This window comes from Chelonia mydas, chromosome 1 (assembly GCF_015237465.2).
Source record: "Chelonia mydas isolate rCheMyd1 chromosome 1, rCheMyd1.pri.v2, whole genome shotgun sequence".
Taxonomy (NCBI): domain Eukaryota; kingdom Metazoa; phylum Chordata; order Testudines; family Cheloniidae; genus Chelonia; species Chelonia mydas.
Genome location: NC_057849.1, coordinates 56,574,781 through 56,594,002, shown reverse-complemented (window position 1 = coordinate 56,594,002; position 19,222 = coordinate 56,574,781). Strand labels below are relative to the sequence as shown.

Genomic DNA, 19,222 nt, shown 5'->3' with positions numbered 1-19,222 from the left:
CAAAAACAAACTCCAAGGAGAGACTGCAGAATTGGAATTAATTTGCAAACTGGTTACAATTAACTTAGACTTGAATAAAGACTGGGAGTGGATGTGCCATTACACAAGGTAAAACTATTTCCCCATGTTTATTCCCCCTCCCCCCGCTGTTCCTCAGATGTTCTTGTCAACTGCTGGAAATGGCCCACCTTGATTATCACTACAAAAGGTGTCCCCATCCCGTCCTGTCCCCTACTGGTAATAGCGCACCTTACCTGATCACTCTCCTTACAGCGTGTATGGTAACACTCATTGTTTCATGTTCTCTGTGTATATAAATTTCCCCACTGTATTTTCCACTGAATGCATCCGATGAAGTGAGCTGTAGCTCATGAAAGCTTATGCTCAAATACATTTGTTAGTCTCTAACGTGCCACAAGTCCTCCTTTTCTTTTTGGGAGCGTTGAGAAAGCTTTGCTAACCTCTCATCGCACTTGACACTGTGGTACACGCAGACCCACACACCAGTGCCTGCTCCACAGTAGGGCTGATTCCCCCCTCCCCCAGGGCAGATGGTTTACACCTTTCCCCAGTGCGCTCAAGGCCAAATGACTCGCCCCAGGCCCCTCGACTCGCGGGGGGTGTTTCTGTGAAAAGGACGCAGAGCCCCGGCCTGTGTCAACCCAGCCTTCCCAATCCCAAGTCAGTCACGGGGACCACCCTGAACCAGGCGCAACGTGCGCAGGCCACATGTAGCCCGGCAGCGGCCACAGGCACAGACCCCCTCCGCCACCCGCGCCCGGGCCCACGCGGGCTCTGCTCTGCTGACCAGCGAAGCGAGCCCGGCTCCTTCCCCAGCAGCGGCGGGACAAGGCCACGGGCGGGGAGGTACAAAGCCGGGCCCTGGCCCCGCCTTCCCGCTGCTCGTGGAGGGGGGAGGCGCCTGCTGCCTGCGCCGGGCCCAGCCTCAGCCGCACAAGTGTCCGGCTACGCCAAGCGGCGGGCTCCAGCCGCGCCTTGCGCCCGGCCCGGCGGCGGACCCATAGGTGAGGCCTCCCCGGGCTTGCACGGGGCTCGGAGGGCGGCGGTCCCCGCCTGCCCCGGAGGGGGTGGGTCCTCGAGGGCGGGCGGCGGGGCTCCCAGCGCGGGGCACAGGCTGCGCCCCCCGAGCGAGGCTGGGGGACCCCGGGAACCTCCCAGGGGAAGAGCGGAGACGCGCTCGCCCTGCCCGAGAACCGCGGCCGCTGGCAGGGGGCTGCCTCTCCCCGGGCGGTGCGCGGCCCCCTGGGAGGGACGGGCCCCGGGGAGGCTGCTGCAGACACCCAGTAGCAGCACAGGCCGCGTAGCGCTGCCGTGAGCGGGGCTAAGCTGCAGCAATCGCTTAACGCCCCGGGCTCCCCAGCTCCTCCACCGTGCCGTGAAAGGGCCTGGATCCCGCCCCCAGACTGTGCGGTGGCGGAGAGCTGGCTTTATCTAATGGCTTCAGACGCAAGATCTGAGCACTTGCAAATTTTGTAGTGGAGTGGGGGTTGGAATCCGGATCCCAGGGTTCAGGTTCATCCCCATCTCTAGAACTGGTTCAATGCGCTCAAATTGGTTCCTCTCCTTTTTCTGTGGTGCACTAAAAAGAATTGATTTTTCTCATCTTGTTGGTTAATATTTACTTGAGGTACAACATTAATTTGTTATTAACTTCTCTCTTTGTGGATTGAAAGAATTTCATCTGGAATCCCTACGCCTCATTCTGCTATTACCATACTGGCTTTTCTTCACCATGGTAGAAGCTTTGACTCCTAAACTTAAAAGATTATTGGGTAACATGCTTCTATAGTCCACCTGTAGAAATACAGTACACCCTTGCAATAACACGCTTCATTATAATGAACCTTTGTCAATACTGAAGCTGAATCCCAACTACAGTACAGTACTGTGTGTGGTTTAAAAAAAAGTGGGGGGGCGTTGCACACATGTGCACAACTACAGCTCGGAACTGCGCCACTGTGTCGTTTTGATTGTCTTTTCGTTATAACAAACCCCTGGCTATAATGAACAAAAGGCTTGGATCCTGACAGGCTCGTTATAATGAGGATGTACTGTAGATAGCTTTATTCTGAAATGTGGCATCAATTCAATTTCCTTAGTTAAAACGATCAAATAAGAGTTGAAGGAACTAAATAGTTAACAGATTCCAAGTTATGGTGATTATGGGACAAACTCCTCAAAGGTCAGGATTTGCTGGCTTCATTGGCCTTCCTTTCTCAGATCTGTGTCCCTCTTTGGAAAGAGGAATGGGAAATCCTTACTTTAAGTTAAAAACCGATGTACTGGATGCTGTGGAATCTTTAGTTTGTCTCAAGCCTCTCAGCAAGTCAAGGAGAAGACTGGTTACTTTGGAAAGCAATGTATGGGGGAAACAACAATTTTTAAGAAGTTACAGCCTTCTTCCTCCTCCTGTTAACCTCATCAGTTTCTTTGAGTAGCATAGAGTAACTCTGTATACTGTTATCCTAGAAGCAGGTAAAGACTGAAATACTGATCGAGTAATAGGGAAATATGCTGTCCCCATGTCATGTCTGTTCTGTGGATTATGATGCTGTGGTAGCAAAGCTGTATACTTATTTTTTTAAAGGCACTTCATAATAAACCCTTAGTTTTAGGCACTTACAGCTTTCTAAAAGCTTAATCTTTTGGACTGATCCTATGTATTAGGAATTTCGGCTGTAAACTAATCTTTTTATTTAAAGTTTGGCCACCTTATGTTCAGTTACCTTTCAACTGCCTGAGCTTTGTGCCGGGAACTCAGGTGTTTAAAAATGTCTGTTCTGAGGCTCAAGAAACTCAGGCATCTTTTTCTTTAAAATTCAGACTTGCCATGACATGAATTTAGTTATCAACGAAAATTTTCTTGTTTGGAGAAATCTAGTTTTGAAATAAGTAGTGGAAACTTGGATGCTGTACTGAGTTGGGTTAAGCCTAGCCTTCATTGCCTCATCTTTCACCTTACCTTGTTTCCTGCTACTATCTGATAAGCCACCATCTGCATCCTAGAAACGGACTAGATTAACTTGTTCCTGTTTTCATCTGAGAGCATATTCGGGATGAGGAATTAGACCATTTGTTTTGTGTTTATACTTTGCCTTGTTTTGCACATCTTCACTGTGACTGGAAAGCCAAAAGTCTGCTTTGTTCTGTAGCTGACATCTTTTAGATTTGGAAGCTAGAGAGATCGAATAGCTCCCATGAGGAACAGCTTCTAGCTTACTTAAGGAAAAACAGCTGATTCTCAGATCAGTCTGTTCCAAATAAGTAGGGGACTCAAATTTTGAACAAGTTCCAACTGGTCTAGTCCCCCTCTCTAGTTGAGTGTTAATCTGTTGTAAGTGGACCCAACCACTGGATCTCACGTGCTTCTAAGCCTCTGGGTCTAAGCAGAGGTGGGTCACTGTTCCTAGATCTGGATCTCTAAGGCAAACCCGAGGTGTAGATCCTATCACTGACACCCTTTCTTGGGGCGTGGGGCTCTGCAGCCTGGCTGCCTTAAGCTATTTCTACACTACACAACTTTTAGTGACATAGATGTGTTGATACAGCCGTACTGCTAAAAGTCGCGCAGTGTAGTTGCTGTTTGTCGGCTCTCCTGCCAACAAAAAACTTCCATCCCCAACGAGCGGGGCTTGCATTGTTGGCAGGAGAGCACTCCTGCCGACAACACGCTGTTCATGCTGGCAGTTGTCGCAGCAAAACTTCTGTCTTTCAGGGGATTAACACCTCTGAAAGACACGAGTTTTGTTGTTCAGTTGCCAGTGTAGACATAGTCTTAGACCCCAGTGCCTCAGCCCTTCTGAGTTGCTGGTTGCTTTTACTCCCACGCTCACAGTTCCACTTTACTGCTGGTGCTCTGAGCTTCTTTATTAACCTCAAAAAGAAAAGGAGTACTAGTGGCACCTTAGAGACTAACCACTAGTACTCCTTTTCTTTTTGCGAATACAGACTAACACGGCTGCTACTCTGAAACCTTTATTTATTAACCTCTTCAGGGATGGCATGGCAGGTAAGCATGGAATACAGGCTTTGCAAAGGAATTTCTTAACCAGGGTTGCTGTTCTTCTCCAGAAAGTACTAGAGTTGCATAATTTTGAAAAATAAGAGCCCTGAGATGCACTCCTCACCCCCTTAGTCTGATCTCATTTCTTCTGTGAGTCTGAGGAATGGTCAGCCTTGCAGGCAAGGCAGAGTCCCTCCCACTTTCTCTCTCTTCAGCCCAGTCTTCTGCCATGTGGCAGTGGATGGCCTTCCTTCTTACCGATATGCTCTAGCTTGGAAATTCCAGCCCCTTCTTCCCATCCGGCTTCTGTGACAGTCCATTGTTGCATGGTGATGGGCAGGAAGTTGAGACAGTCAAATCTGATGGTCCTTAGTTGCTCTGTGATGGCTTCTCAGACACAGTTTTTAACTAGGTGCCAAGCCATTAATATAAAATGGATGTTTAATCCAAAATGAAGATTGTAATACAAACTGGAGTTCGCAATTTGGTATAGACATATCGCTTTCTGTCATGTGAGCACTGCTAGATTTCTAATGTTAATATTACTGGCATCTACTTGAGGAAGAGAGGAGACATAAGCTCATAGCTTCCCATTTTACTTTTTTTAAAAATCACATGCTTTCACAGAAGTCATAAGTGGCTTCCCGAAAGATCAAAAATAAGGTCGGTTACAGTTCAGTATCTTTATAAACAGCCAGTATTAGCATTATTATATAAGAGAGGTACTTCAAATTAACCTGATAACTGAAGACTCCTGTAGGAAAATGGAGTCCTTGAATCAGATTCAGAGACAATGCTCTATTAGGAACTCCAGCAGCTGAGAATGGTGCGGACAGGACTTCTCACCATGGTTTTGCCCCTGGGCTTTGGGATAGGGTTGCCAACTTTCTAATCTCACAAAACTGAACACCTCTGCCCTGCCCTGCCCCTTCCCGAGGGCCTGCCGCTGCCCCACCCCTTCTCCGAGGTCTCACCCTCTGCTTGCTCCATCCCCCTTCCCTCTGTCGTTCACTCTCCCCCACCTTCGCTCACTTTCATGGGGCTGGGGCAGGGGGTTGGGGTGCGGGGGGTGAGCTCTCCATCTTGGTGTGTGGGCTCTGGGGTGGGGCCAGGGATGAGGAGTTTGGGGTGCAGGAGGGGGCTCAGGGCTGGGGCAGGGGGTTGGGGTGTGGGTTCCAGGAGGGAGTTGGGGTGTAGGAGGAGACTCCGGGCTGGGGCAGGGGATTGGGGTGCAGGAGGGGGTTTGGGGTGCAGGGTCCCGGCAGTGCTTACTGTGGCTCCCAGGAAGCGGCTGCCAAGTTCCTGTGGCCCCATGGTGCATGGGTGGCCAGGGAGTCTCTGCGCTCTGCCCTCACACCCGCAGGTGCCACCCCCGCAGCTCCCTTTGGTCACGGTTCCTGGCCAGTGGGAGCTGTGGAGCCGGCCCTCGGGGCGGGGGCAGTGCATGGAGCCTCCCTGGCTGCCTCGGGGCCGAAGGGACCTGGTGGCTGCTTCTGGGAGCCACACGAAACCAGAACAGGTAGGGAGCCTGCCTTAGCTCCTGGCCCCCGCTGTGCCGCCAACCGGACTTTTAATGGCCCATTCGGCTGTGCCGACTGGAGCTGCCAGGGTCCCTTTTCATCCGGGCGTTCCAGTCGAAAATTGGACACCTGGCAACCCTATTTTGCGGTGACTGACTTTTGGTTAGTAGGCTTAGTCTTCTGGCTGAGTAGAAGTCTAGTAAATTTTTCAAGCCCTGCTTATCCATGCAAACTTCTCTAGTAATTGGAGAAATGAATTTGGGGGTTGATTGTATCCTCTGAAGAATTCTTCTTTCTTTTGTTGCAGCCAATATCTATCTACTTGTGGTGAAAGCTTTCTTTTGATCATACCAAACTGCATCCCAAACCTTCCTCTTCTCCCAGTGCAGTCTCTCTTGATTTTTCTGCCTTCCATGTATCCACTGGTATCCTCGACCTCCCTCTGAATGGTTCTTCCTGACTATTTTTTTTTTTTAACCAGTTTCCTTCCTTTCTTAATGGTCTGCTACCTTGTGTGATAGCACCATGAGAATTGAGGAGAACTTACTGTTCAGCCACTTTGGTAATATACTGCTAAGCATGGGAAAATTGTTGTGTCCTTTAGTTCTCACAAAGTATTTTTACCTTCCATCACCAAACTAATCGGGTCTGCAGGTCTGGCAAATATCAGTTCTATCTTTTTCCCCCTGTAAGTATCCACCTGCTTTCTCATTTCGTATGCTAAGACTGTAAGATCTCTGCACCAGAGAATTGGTTTCTGTTACATAAATTAGGTGCTTATCATAATGGGCCTGATTGGGGCATTTAGGGGCTACTGCAATACAAGATAAGTCTCACGTTTTTCTTTTGATAAATCCTAATTTCTTAGGGTCTCCCCCCCCCCAAAAAAAAGAAAGAAAAGAAAAAGAAATTGCCATAATTTAAACAGATATTGAGATATTGGATCTGGAAATACAGATTATGTAATCAAAAGTAGATTATAAATGATTTTTATGGCAGTGGTTTTTAAGAGTTACCTCCATGTTCTTACAATATTTCAACTTTGTGCTGAATACCCCAATAGCAACGTAAAGGGCATTCACACATTTTTCTTCCCTGCACCCGAACTTCTTAAACTAAGTTTAAACAAATGCTGACTGGCCTTTGGCTTTAGGCTGAGGAGAGGGGGCATTTAACAAACGCTTCTAAAACTGAGGACATTCTGACGCTTTACTCTGTAAGTCACCTTCAATATTGCTTTCCCGCACGCGCACACACAAAAATGACAGGTTTTTTTAAAAGCAAGTTCTGTAGGAGTTGGGGAAGTGAAATGTAACTTTCTGGTTCAGTTTTAACATCGTCTGCCATATTGAAATTTCACAAAACAGATCAAATCAATCTCTGAATATTGCATTACTGCAATAAGACTTAAGTTTTGAATTAGTACTCAAATCATTTTCAGCAGATATTAAAGATCATTGTCAGGTTTAGCTAACGTTCCTTTTCAGTGTTTATGCCAAGACTGTGAAACTGATTTTGTCTTGACATTGAGCAACTTTTGTCTGATGATCCGATACTAGAACAGACTTAAGCAATTAGTGGCTGATCTGATAGTGTGTGCAACATGCATAACAGCCCAGCTGAGACCCACTTTGAAACTCCTTGGGCAAAAAAAACCGTCTGTCACTGAGCCAGGGCAAGCTATACTAAGCTTATCTCGAATGGAAGTTACTCTTGGCATGGTTTACTGTAACCTCTTCCCCGTTTGACTAATGATGGTGGGATGGAAATAGTTCTTAAAAAGTCCCTCAAATATTTTTTCCCTCTCCTTTCCATAGGATGTGATGGAGCTCTTAGAGGAAGACCTCACCTGTCCCATTTGTTGTGGCTTGTTTGAAGAACCTCGGGTTTTACCTTGTTCTCACAACTTTTGCAAGAAGTGTTTGGAGGGGATCCTAGAGGGAAATGTCCGCAGTGTGGTTTGGAGACCACCCCCCATTTTCAAGTGTCCTACCTGCCGTAAAGAAACTCCTGTTTCAGGAATCAACAATTTACAAGTCAACTACTCCCTGAAAGGTATTGTGGAGAAGTATAACAAAATAAAAGTAACTCCCAAAATGCCTATATGTAAGGTGCACAGTGGGCAGCCCCTCAATATTTTCTGCCGGACAGATATGCAGCTGATATGTGGTGTCTGTGCCACTCGAGGTGACCACACAAAGCATGTATTTTGCTCCATTGAAGATGCCTATTCACAGGAGAAGTGTGCTTTTGAAACCCTGTTTCAGGGCTTTGAAACGTGGCGTTGTGGGGATGCACTCTCTCGGCTAGACACCTTGGAAACAAGCAAGAGGAAAGCACTGCAGATGCTGACAAAGGATTCAGACAAAGTGAAAGAGTTCTTTGAGAAGCTGCAGCACACACTGGAGCAGAAAAGAAATGAGATTCTGTCTGACTTTGAGACCATGAAGCTTGCAGTGATGCAGGCCTATGACCCAGAAATCAATAAACTGAACACAATTCTACAAGAGCAACGAATGGCTTTTAACATTGCAGAAGCCTTTAAGGATGTGTCTGAGCCCATTATATTTCTGCAACAGATGCAGGAGTTCAGGGAAAAAATCAAAGTGATCAAGGAAACCCCTCTGCCTTGTTCCAATGTAGACATTAATCCCACAATAAAGAACTTTGATACCAGCCAGTGGAATGGTATAAAACTAGTAGATGTGGACAAGCTTTCTTTGCCTCAGGAAAACAGCATGCTTAATTTCAAGATTCCCTCAGTCTTTTCACACAAATTTGTAGTGACTTCTCTGATTTGCTTATTTATCCTTGCAGCCGCCAGAATGACCTTTGTGGAATCTGTCTTTGACAATCTTCAGTGCTGGAAAACTCAACTTTTTACAATTGGCTCATCCTATCTGGCAGACACTGCGGAGATAGCTGACCATGCCGTGTTTTACTGGGAGCAAATGACAGATGGAGCTTCACTTCTAAGTGAAAAGTGCAAAAATTATACACTAGTGATATTGGATAATGTTGCACAATTTGTGTGCAAATATAAACTCTTATAATGTCCACTACCAAAGCCCAAGAAGTGAACAGAATTCTGGTGCAGAAAACGTAACAGTGCATGCACAGTTTTAAATAAAAATCTCTGGTTTCTGATGGAAGCATTTAAGACTCAGAATGTTTACTGAGTTATTTATATTGTTCATGTAGTTCAAGCACGGATATGCTGGAAGGTGAAACCGAACTTTGGAGAAACGTACTTTTGTTTCTGAGAGCTTGTTCCCAAAAACATTTTGAAATAATGCACTTCCTTGCTCTAACCAAAATATAAGGGAAAACTAACAATGTGTATTGTCAAATATTAATATAACTGTATGAGTGATTTTACATGTCCTAGAGTAAAAAGTGCTGATCCCTAAATGCATCAACATTTTGTTGTTGTGGGAGGTTCTTTGAAATTAGAAAGGACACTTCTGATTGCTAAGAGAGGTGGGCTGCAAAGTTTGCCTAAGACTGGCCATCCATTGCAAAATACAGAGTGGTACTTAACTCTTCATAACTGAAGATGTTAAATTTCACTGATTCCTCATCCTGGGTATAAGCAGTACTATATATACATTGGCTATTGATTACAGGGTTTAGTTTAAAAAAAAAAGTCTTCAGGGCAGTGGTCTCGAACAAATTGCAATAGGAAAGAGAAATAAGTGGAAGTGAGTGGGGCAGAACAAGCTGCAAGGTGCTCTTATATGCTGTGCAATGTCGCTTTTCCAGCTCCAGTCCTGTCAAGGGATTGAGCTATCTTCATGTTGGATTCATGGTTTGTTTTTAAAAGCCACCTGCAACTGTGTCTTTCTACAAAGTGCCTCTAATGTAAAGAATTTAAGCTCCCTATTGGGAAATGCACCCACTTGCTCACAATTGGGGATACAGTGCGTCTCATTGTGGCAGTGAGGGTAAAGTACTTATATGGTGAATGCATGGACTAAGGAGTTTTGTCCATTCCCTTCCCCTTGGTGGTGGTGGTTGGAAGTAAGAACAGAGCCTGCTTTAAGGTGAAAGAATGACAGTTCCACCCTGCTCAACAGCCAGGAAGCAAACCTCCCTAAAAACACAATCTTCCGAGCAATGTGAGGCCGGTGGAGGGAGGAGCATCTCTTCATTGCCTCCCCACATCAGTCAATCATAACTTCAGCAGTTGGAGAGATGGGGTGCTGCCTGTAAACCTGCTGTGTAATCAATCCATGAACATTGGCCTTGTCTTGCTGTGTTAGGAAACTCCTTAGCCCTGAGATAGGTCATGTTCCTTTTCTCTGCTCTGCCGTTGGAGCATGGGTTGGCATACATGTGCTACCTTTAATCTAGCTAGCACATCTGAAAATAGCAGTGATGACATGGCAGCATGGGCAATACAAGTATGTATCCAGGGGCCCAGGCAGACTTGTACAGCTTCAGCTGAAACCTGTGGTGCTGTGAATTCTTTGCTATTCTCAGCACTACTAGCTAAATTAAAGCTAGTGTGGGTATGTCAGCCCGTGTGGCAGTTGCACCTCCAGTTGCAGTGTAGACTTACTCCGTATCATTCCATTGGCTGCAGTGCACCTGGGAAGAATTAGTTTAGTGAGTTTCATGACTTAACTCTAGGATAATTGAATATAGAAAGAAATAATAAATCATTACCATATCTCTGTATGGATATTTCATACAAACATATTAATAATCAAATCCTTTCAGATCATGAAACATTTTGTGAAATACACTTCCAACTACTCTGAAATGTTCATTCCAGAGCATGATTGTGGAGTTGCCTTAAAGTACATTGAACATTTCTTTTAGCAGTGGGTCCCCCACAGTGGTATAGAAATGAAATCATCTTGTGGTGCTGTAAAACTCAAATATTTATACTGAATGTCTTGCTTTTGGGGATAGTTCTTGGTTTTTATCAGGATTTTTCAAAACTTGGAGTCAGTCAACCATTTTTCAACAGTCTTTGGAAGCTGTTCATTTTTTATTTTTTTATTTTTGTTTCAAGAGTCCAAGTTCCCAAGCAACCAGGACCTGTAAACAGCTATCTTTAATTGTATTTATGCTTCTTGTTGCCTGGGAACCCTAACGGTGCTACACACCTCACCCCAAACATACAGTAAGATTACTGAATGGTACTTGCAGTCCCAGTTGATTTGCAGTTTAGGAATAGTCTGGTTAGAAAGACAAAGGTCAGTGTTAACCTTGATCGGTGGAGAGACAATATGAGCAATCAAGAAGTGGCCATTTTGAATGTGGGAGGCTCAAAATTTACAACATGGGCTTCCACCCTGCGGAGGTTCCCAGAGTCCAGGTTAGCACGGATGTTGAATGGCAATGACCACGAATTCAGGCTGGTGAATGGACAATTCTTTGTGGACAGAGATGGAACTTTGTTTAATTACATCCTAGATTTTTTGAGGACACTCCAGCTTTCTCTGCCCACTGACTTTTCAGACTATCAGAGGCTGCAAAGAGAAGCGGACTTCTATGAGCTCCACTCCCTGGCTGATCTCCTGAGCCAGGAAAACTTGCTGAAGCCGAGACCAGAGATCTTGGAAGTGCGATTCTTGCTCCAGGAAACTCAGGCCTTTTTTCGAGTCTTTGGCTCTTGCAGCAACACTATTGAGGTACTGGCTGGACGGGTAACTATGTTTACAGAGCAGTCCTTGAGACAGAACTGGAATAATAATCCTTTCCCTTCTCAGAAGCTCCTCACTCCACTTCCTTTGGAGAGACCTTCTCATCATGACCTGGTTTTTCAATGTGGCACTGACTATTCTGCTGGTGACCAGTTAGTGGCAAGGTATTCACCTTGTGTGGCTTTTCTTTCTTGAAATAATTCCAAGACTTCTACTTCATAAAATACATGCAATTTGCTTCACTGTGATGAGATCATGGGATAATCAATTGCTGGTTCAATGCCAAGAGGTGACTGATTTAACTCCTGTTATACTGATCTAACTTGTAAGTTTCCTTAACTTTTTTAATGGATTTTTGAAAACATCTTATTCTCCTAATTCATTTGACCTTCCTCTCACCTTTTTGCTCTTTCTATATTTCTGATGTGTCTATCCAGTGGGATGGCTGAGTCACACCGAGAAGCTATTGGAAAATGCAAAATTAAAATACAGGAGAAGAACCACTTGCCAGCAGTAATATTTTTGTGCTCTTGATTCTCTGCCTAGATAGATCCTGCTGTTTGTCCCATATGTAACTGCCTCGGTGTTCTGTCAGCCAAATGACATATCTGAAAGGGTTCACTTCTCCTGTAGTAGGCAGAATGTTCGATAACTGAAAACAAAGTCTGTGAGTTGTCTGAAGTAATAATGGGCAATCACTGAAGATGTTCCTAATTGGCTGAACTGATTACTAATGGTAGAAAATACTTTATCTTAACCACCTCTCCTTTGAGATGTTTAACTCAGAGCATGCAGGGTACCTTTCTTTTTTCTGAGGAAAGAAGGAAGCTGATCTCTCTCATTAGTGAGGTTGCTAAGTCTGAATGTGGGCTAATACAAGTTTAGAAAATTATAAAATGAGTTTTGTCACACATGCCATTCCCTTGTGCACGTAAGCATCTATAATGCTTGTAACCTACAAACTGGGAAAACTAGGAATAAATTGGATAAAGTTCTTGTGGGAAAGTTTTCCCAGATAAATGTGGAATAAGCTGGGGAAGGGAGGAGGGGAAGATAATTAAAATGGCTACAAACGTACCCCGTAGATTTCATTTTGGAGAAGGGGAGAACAGAATGATGGAAGTGGGGATGGAAAACAAAGGTGGAGTTAAGATAATGGACCTTCCTTGTTCCTTAACTATAGATGTGGGTTTTTGTTTTGAAGAATATAAATTGTATACACTACATGAGTTTGGAGGGAGAGTGGGGGCTTAAGAGCTTGGTCCTCTTGCCATTGATTTTTCAGTGGGAAATCGGTGACCTCTATGCTAGCCACAACAGGCTCTAGTTACATAGTTTATAATGCTTTTTAGAAGCTCTAAAGAGTGGCTTTATTATACAGTTGGAATTTGTCTCCATACAGGAAAAGATAACGTAGTTTATCGTCTGTGGCTCTTGGAATGCCTGGATTTTTTTATGGACACTTCACTGGAATAGTTCCAGTAGGGTTATTCTCTCTTGAAATATATAAATTTAAACAATTAAGAGAATGCTGGATTTAAAAAATTCAGTAGGGTTTATCTTTATATTTTGACTTTCTTTAGCTGAATAATTGTAAGAAGCTCATTCTGGGCTTTCTCACGTAGAACATATAAGATGGCACTTAAATGGTATATAACTTATAGCTTATTGGACTAACTATGCATCAATGTAGGTTATGGCAACTTAAAAACAGTGAGATGTAGTTTGTTATAACCTCTTTTCTGACTTTGATTAATCAAGCTACACTTTTCTGTTGAACTGCGGAGGAAAAATCTTACAAACTTATCTCTCATCAATCATTTGTGGTTGTATGGAATCTTTACCTTTTAGTGCTTCTTGTGGACCTTTGTACTTTTTTCATGAACTATGGAGCAATTCTGCCTATCAATTTATGCTACTTTCTAACCGTATTTTTACATGGCTTTTGTTCCTTGAGGTGTCTGGATGAATTTTTAAACCTCCTGTACTTTATTCCAAGTAAAATCAGTTTACTTTAGTTGCAAATAAAGTTCATAATTGTAACAAAAAAAAGCTGCTGTGGAAGGCAAACGACCAGTAAACTTCCCTGTTAATAGGGAGAGGTGCTTTGTAATGAGGAGTGCTGCTATGTAAATGAACCCAGTTCTGCTGACTTTGCACCAGTTTGACTCTTCTTATCTGAGAAACTGCTGTACATTAAGCGTTCTGTCAGTCATTTCCCCTCCATTAAATTAAACAAAATTTAAGAGTTGTTACAATCACTTGTAAGGAAAAAGTGAACTTCATAGTGGAAAAACAAAGTGTCTATTCTGTAAAAATATCATTGGTTAAACTGAAAGAAATAGCTGTGCTTGTAATAAAGAATCAATATATTTAGAAAACAAACTAGAGCTGTTGATTAATCACAGTGAACTCACATGATTAACTCAAAAATTAGTTGTGATTAATTACAGTTTTAATCGCACTGTTAATAGAATACCAATTGAAATGTATTAAATATTTTTGGATGTTTTTCTACATTTTCATATATATTGTATTCTGTGTTTGTAATTGAAATCAAAGTGCATATTATTTTTGATGATAAATATTTGCACTGTAAAAATGATACACAAGAAATTGTATTTTTCAGTTCACCTCCTAAAAGTACTGTAGTGCAATCTAAGTCCACTCTGTCCTCCTTCTTGTTCAGCCAATTGCTAAGACAAACAAGTTTGTTTACATTTTCAGGAGATAATGCTGCCCTCTCTTTATTTACAATGTCACCAGAAAGTGAGAACAGGCGTTTGCATTGCACTTTTGTAGCTGGCATTGCAAGGTATTTATGGGCCAGATATGCTAAACATTCGTATGCCCCTTCATGCTTCAGCCACCATTCCAGAGGACAAGCTTCCATGCTGATGACGCTTGTTTAAAAAAAAAATGTGTTCATTAAATTTGTGACTGAACTCCTTGGGGGAGAATTGTATGTCTCCTGCTCTCTTTTACCTGCATTCTGCCATATATTTCATGTTATAGCAGCCTCGGATGATGACCCAGCACATGTTCGTTTTAAGAACACTTTGACAGCAGATTTGACAAAACACAAAGAAGGTACCAATGAGAGAATTCTAAAGATAGCTACAGCACTCGACCCAAGGTTTAAGAATCTGAAGTGCCTGTCAAAATCTGAGAGGGACGAGGTGTGGAGCATGCTTTCAGAAGTCTTAAAAGAGCAACACTCTGATGCAGAAACTACAGAACCCGAACCACCAAAAAAGAAAATCAACTTTCTGCTGGTGCATCTGACTCATATTGAAAATGAACATGTGTCGGTCTACACTGCTTTGGATTGTTATTGAGCAGAACCCATCATCAGCATGGACGCATGTCCTCTGAAATGGTGGTTGAAGCATTAAGGGACATATGAATCTTTAGCGCATCTGGCACGTAAATACCTTGCAACGCCAGCTACAACAGTGCCATGTGAACGCCTGTCCTCACTTTCAGGTGACACTGTGAACAATAAGCAGGCAGCATTATCTCCTGCAAATGTAAACAAACTTGTTTGTCTAAGCAATTGGCTGAACAAGTAGTAGGACTGGGAGTGGACTTGCAGGCTCTAAAATTTTACATTGTTTTATTTTTGAATGCAGTTTTTTTTGGTGCATAATTCTACAGTTGTAAGTTCAACTTTCATGATAAAGAGATTGCATTACCGTACTTATATTAGCTGAATTGAAAAATACTCTCTCTTGTTTTTTTTACAGTGCAAATACTTGTAATAAAAAATAAATATAAAGTGAGCACTGTGCATTTTGTATTCTGTGTTGTAATTGAAATCAATATATTTGAAAATGTAGAAAACATCGAAAAAAAACTTAAATGTTGTTCTATTATTATTTAACAGTGCAATTAATTGCAATTAAATCACGCGACAGCCCTAAAACTAATCTAGATTCTTGGCTAGTGTAAATCAGTGCAGCTCTGTTGTAGTCAATGGGAGTCATGCTGATTTACATCAGCTGAGAATTTGGCCCTGTTACATAAATGGTTCCATCCTCCAAGAAGGATGTTAACTCGCAATCGCACTTTTCTCTTTCTCTAGGTACGTCTCTATAAAACCTGATCATAGAAAACTGATTAATGGAACGAACGTACTAGGCCTACTGGTTGACACGTTACTTAGAGAAGGATTTCACCTTGTAAGCACCAGAACAGTCTCCACTGAAGAAAAAGTTGAATGCTACAGTTTTGAAAGGATGAAGAGGCCAGAAACCCTTTTTCTCACTGCCAACCAAAGCCCAGAAAGCCCTGGTGGAGCACAGATGAAGTTAACTCCGATGCACAAGCAGAAATGAAACCTGTTTCTTTACTACCTATCCTTTTGAATCTGGGAAGAGACACATGTAGACACTACTAACCCCACTATTTCTTTTTTATTTGAAATTGCAACTATTGAGGGTGGTAACAACTGTCAATTTTTATAAATTTCTCAAAAAATCAGTTTCCCTCCTTTTCCTGCAGTCATTTAACAGAGAAGCCAAGTTCTTGTTTTTTTCTCTATTAACCCTTTTCTGGAGCAAGGGAGAATACTGATGCAATATTGAATATGTAGTCCAGAATCAAGCAGTTAAACATGTGCAAGACAATTTCTAAAACTGAGATGGGCATAATGGAAAAAATGAACCATTTTGGGAATAAAGGAAGTCCCTAAATAAAGGTTCTTGCACTCATTGCAGAATACCACCAAGGCGACTTTAAATATGACAACAGCAAGTGAAGTAGTAATAAACAGGGCCCGTAGAGCCTTCTCTTCACCTTCCTTTAGAAGGTTTTATAGATGGCTGGAGAAATCTAAATTTGAATGATGACATACTGTTTCTGCAAGCAAAAACTACAGAGACAATCTTTCAATTAGGTGAAAGCAGCATTGTGAAAATATCACAGATATGCCCTGTCCCACTCTTTTTATCTATGAAACCACCATTAGTTTAGTGTATTCTCTCCTCTTGCAGGATCCCCCAAGAAAAGAACCTATTAAACTGTCCCTCAATGCTCCGAACTTGATAAATGTAATATTAAAAAAGGTCTGCTATGCAATGCATGGCAGGCTTTCATGAAAGGTCAGTTAATTAGTAGTGTCCCAATTACAAAAATAAAGAAAAGACTGAATTGTTCTTCAGAAGAAACAAATAGGCTGGAATTCTTAACTAAAATAGTTCAAAGAACTTTTCAGCACTTGCCAAATGCGAAAAACAGCTAGGATAAAGGACTGGCAAAGGTGACTTTAAGACATGGTCACACTGCAGTGCCAGACTGGCCTGAACCAGAAATTAGAGTAGCCTCTTGACTACTCTTAAATTACTCTGGTTTGTAGCAGTTCTAGGAATGTGGGAGTGTAGCAGGTTCTGGATCCATCCCTTCGTCCTTGAGGTGTGTGACTGCCAGGAAAGGGTGGTATAGTGGTGGACTCTGCCAATTAAGGATTTCCCCTACTCTGGTTAGGCCTATTAATGGCAACTTTTAGATGGTACAAAGGAGGTTGGGACAGGATCTGGCCCAATAGATCACTACTATTAAGGACAGGTTTCAGAGTAGCAGCCGTGTTAGTCTGTATTCACAACATGAAAAAGAGTACTTGTGGCACCTTAGAGACTAACAAATTTATTTGAGCATAAGTTGCATCCGATGAAGCGAGCTACAGCTCATGAAAGCTTATGCTCAAATAAATTTGTTAGTCTCTAAGGTGCCACAAGTACTCCTTTTCTTTTTACTATTAAGGAGACATTACTGAGTTGCCAAGAAATCAAAGACCATTTTGGATGTTTGCATCTATGTGGCTTCCTAGTATTGAATTTTTATAAAAGTTACCATGAACATCTCCAGTCAAGAAGACAATCAACGACAGTAAGAAATGCAGATGTACATGACAACCCCCTTAATGGGCAAAGAAAGAAAATGGACTTAAGACTGTACCCAAGGCCTATAACTAAAACAATACCTGATAAACAACAATGAAGTGTAGACTGACTAACTTTTAATAAGCTTTTGTAATGGAAAATATTGTGTTGATTCACATACTGCAGAAATCCTGATAATGTTTTATTTTCATTCTTAATCATATTGAAATTAAAAAAAAAAAAAAAAATCCAAGAGATGAAACTTTTAAAAAGTACTTTCTCCCTTCTAGTGGATTATCTGTTGTCTTGATCCACTTTCCATAGTCCAGGCTGATCATTTTAAAGTATTTTAACAAATATTTTACTAGTGCAATTCCTGCTGGGCTAATAATTCTCAATGTTTCTGGGTCCTGTGGCTATTTAAGTAAAGTGAGCTGTAGCTCACAAAAGCTTATGCTCAAGTAAATTGGTTAGTCTCTAAGGTGCCACAAGTACTCCTTTTTACATCAAATTTTGTTATTCAGGGTTCTTACTGATGGTTGCTTAAAAACCTGTGTGTGTGTGTGTGTGTCTGTGTGATATAAAAGGAAAATGCATATTTGAAACACAGGTGTTTTAGCCAAAAAGTGTCTAACCCAGTTTTCTATCCTGTATGTACTTAGAGGTAGATGACCTTAGCTTTTGAAGACTGTTTTGCACTAAGATGGTTACTTCAATGGAAAGCATCTGTACAAAAAGTGATAGTGCATGTGGTCAGGCTAAAAATATTTTAACACGGGGCTAGCTTGAGGCTGTGACTAAATGTCAGTAGTAACTTGAGGCAGAGGTGAAAGTGCACTTCACTGACAAGTTACTATAAAATGGCACCTTCTTACTGCAACAGCTCCCTGTTGGTGTGAATCACCATTGCCCTGCACCCTGTGTGGTCTATTACACCAATGCAAAGTGGGTGTTACCAATTCAGAATGATAGTTTTCTACACTCAATCTGCAAGTGTGAATGACTACATAGGGTGCAGAGTAATGGTGAATCACAGAGTGTTTTCAGTTGTCTTACATTAGTGAAATTTTTACTGCTCTACTCCTTTCAGTGCCAAACCGATGTTGCTGCAGAGAGTGTAGCTGAGTTATGTATGTTTTTTTTTTTTTTTTTTCAGGTGCACTGTTGACAGAATTGTTTACACGGTTCCAGTTGGTTACATTGGGGCAGTCCTATAGATTGTGATTGCACAGGTATAAGTGAAGGTCTCATTCGGCCTGCAAAACCTTCATGAAGGGTGCTGGTGTGTAGGAAGGGAAGAAGCCTGGTTGACTGAGACTGGGGTGCCTTGGTAAACCTGCTAGCCAGAAAAAAACATGCTTACTTGTAAACTGAGTTCTTCCTTAAAGAAATCTTGGTGAGAATAAACAATGGCACAGCACAATAGAATTCCTACTGTCACTTTTTCGAGTAGAACCACAGTGTGAAAGTTGGCCAGCCTGTCATATGCATCAGAGCTAGGAATAGAACCTTGGTCTCCTGAGTTTCAGCAGTCCCACCTTCTCTCTCTCTCTCTCTCTAAGTAAATGTGAATAGATTTTTGTCATATTTGAGCTGCTCCATTTTGTTGTTTTAAAATTGGAGTTTGTAGCCACTGACTTCATCTACTCTTCTCCCCTGTCCAGTCCTAGGAGATGGTCCATATTTAAACGGATCTTTTGGTCACAGCAAATAAGGTTTTTTTCCCCCCTCATAGTAATGTCAATAAGTCTTCTTGAGGTGAGCATCATGCTGCATAGAAGGGGTTTTGTTTAAGTTACTGACACTTTCTCTCTCCCCCCCCCCCCCCCCCCCCCGGCAATTCTCCTCTAAATATAGCAAATGAGTTGTAGACTGCCCTAAATTTTGGTATTCAGTAACATGTATGGTGTATCTGCAGACCTGAGGTGTCCCTGCAGTCATGTCTGAGGGCTTGTCTACACTACCGCGTGCTGTTGATCTAAGATACGCAACTTCAGCTACGTGAATAGCGTAGCTGAAGTCGACGTACTTAGATCTACTTGCTGCGGTGTCTTCACTGTAGCAAGTCGACAGCTGATGCTCTCCCATCGACTCTACTTGTGCTTCTTGTTCTGGTGGAGTACCGGAATCGACGGGAGAGCGCTC

At 42.6% G+C, this 19,222-nt stretch overlaps 2 protein-coding genes and 1 long non-coding RNA gene across 24 annotated transcripts in view; 2 read left to right on the top strand and 1 right to left on the bottom strand.

Moving 5' to 3' along the window:
* The window catches only part of LOC114022498, a 138,052-nt gene that overhangs the window by 21,596 nt on the left and 97,234 nt on the right, over window positions 1–19,222 (bottom strand). For 3 of the 18 annotated variants that reach the window (XR_006286694.1, XR_006286699.1, XR_006286706.1), the window contains one exon: window positions 8,047–10,134. The exons of the other annotated variants lie outside the window; for them this stretch is intronic. This is a non-coding gene — a long non-coding RNA (uncharacterized LOC114022498). Of the gene's footprint in view, window positions 1–8,046; window positions 10,135–19,222 lie in introns of those variants that run through there. 18 annotated transcript variants of the gene reach the window in all.
* Window positions 898–15,680, top strand: TRIM13 (tripartite motif containing 13). The gene is made up of 2 exons (XM_037893277.2): window positions 898–1,025; window positions 7,362–15,680. The coding sequence occupies exon 2, from the start codon at window positions 7,368–7,370 to the stop codon at window positions 8,595–8,597; it is 1,230 nt and encodes a 409-aa protein (XP_037749205.1). The 5' UTR covers window positions 898–1,025; window positions 7,362–7,367; the 3' UTR covers window positions 8,598–15,680.
* KCNRG (potassium channel regulator) lies at window positions 10,689–19,132 on the top strand. Of its 5 annotated transcripts, none has more exons than XM_037893311.2 (3): window positions 10,689–11,186; window positions 11,268–11,362; window positions 18,234–19,132. In XM_037893311.2, the coding sequence occupies exons 1-3, from the start codon at window positions 10,689–10,691 to the stop codon at window positions 18,292–18,294; spliced, it is 654 nt and encodes a 217-aa protein (XP_037749239.1). In that variant the 3' UTR covers window positions 18,295–19,132. The 5 variants fall into 5 exon arrangements, with proteins under 5 accessions (XP_037749239.1, XP_037749234.1, XP_037749226.1 ...); XM_037893306.2 differs by having other exon boundaries at window positions 11,265–11,362; window positions 18,234–19,131; XM_037893298.2 differs by lacking the exon at window positions 18,234–19,132 and adding an exon at window positions 15,283–15,892.

Bases quoted from the DNA above. Each gene is read 5' to 3' on its own strand.
- KCNRG (XM_007072346.4), top strand. From the start codon at position 10,689: ATGGTACTTGCAGTCCCAGTTGATTTGCAGTTTAGGAATAGTCTGGTT. The intron at 11,363-15,282 runs GTATTCACCTTG...CTCTTTCTCTAG, and splicing joins GGTGACCAGTTAGTGGCAAG to GTACGTCTCTATAAAACCTG.
- TRIM13 (XM_037893277.2), top strand. From the start codon at position 7,368: ATGGAGCTCTTAGAGGAAGACCTCACCTGTCCCATTTGTTGTGGCTTG.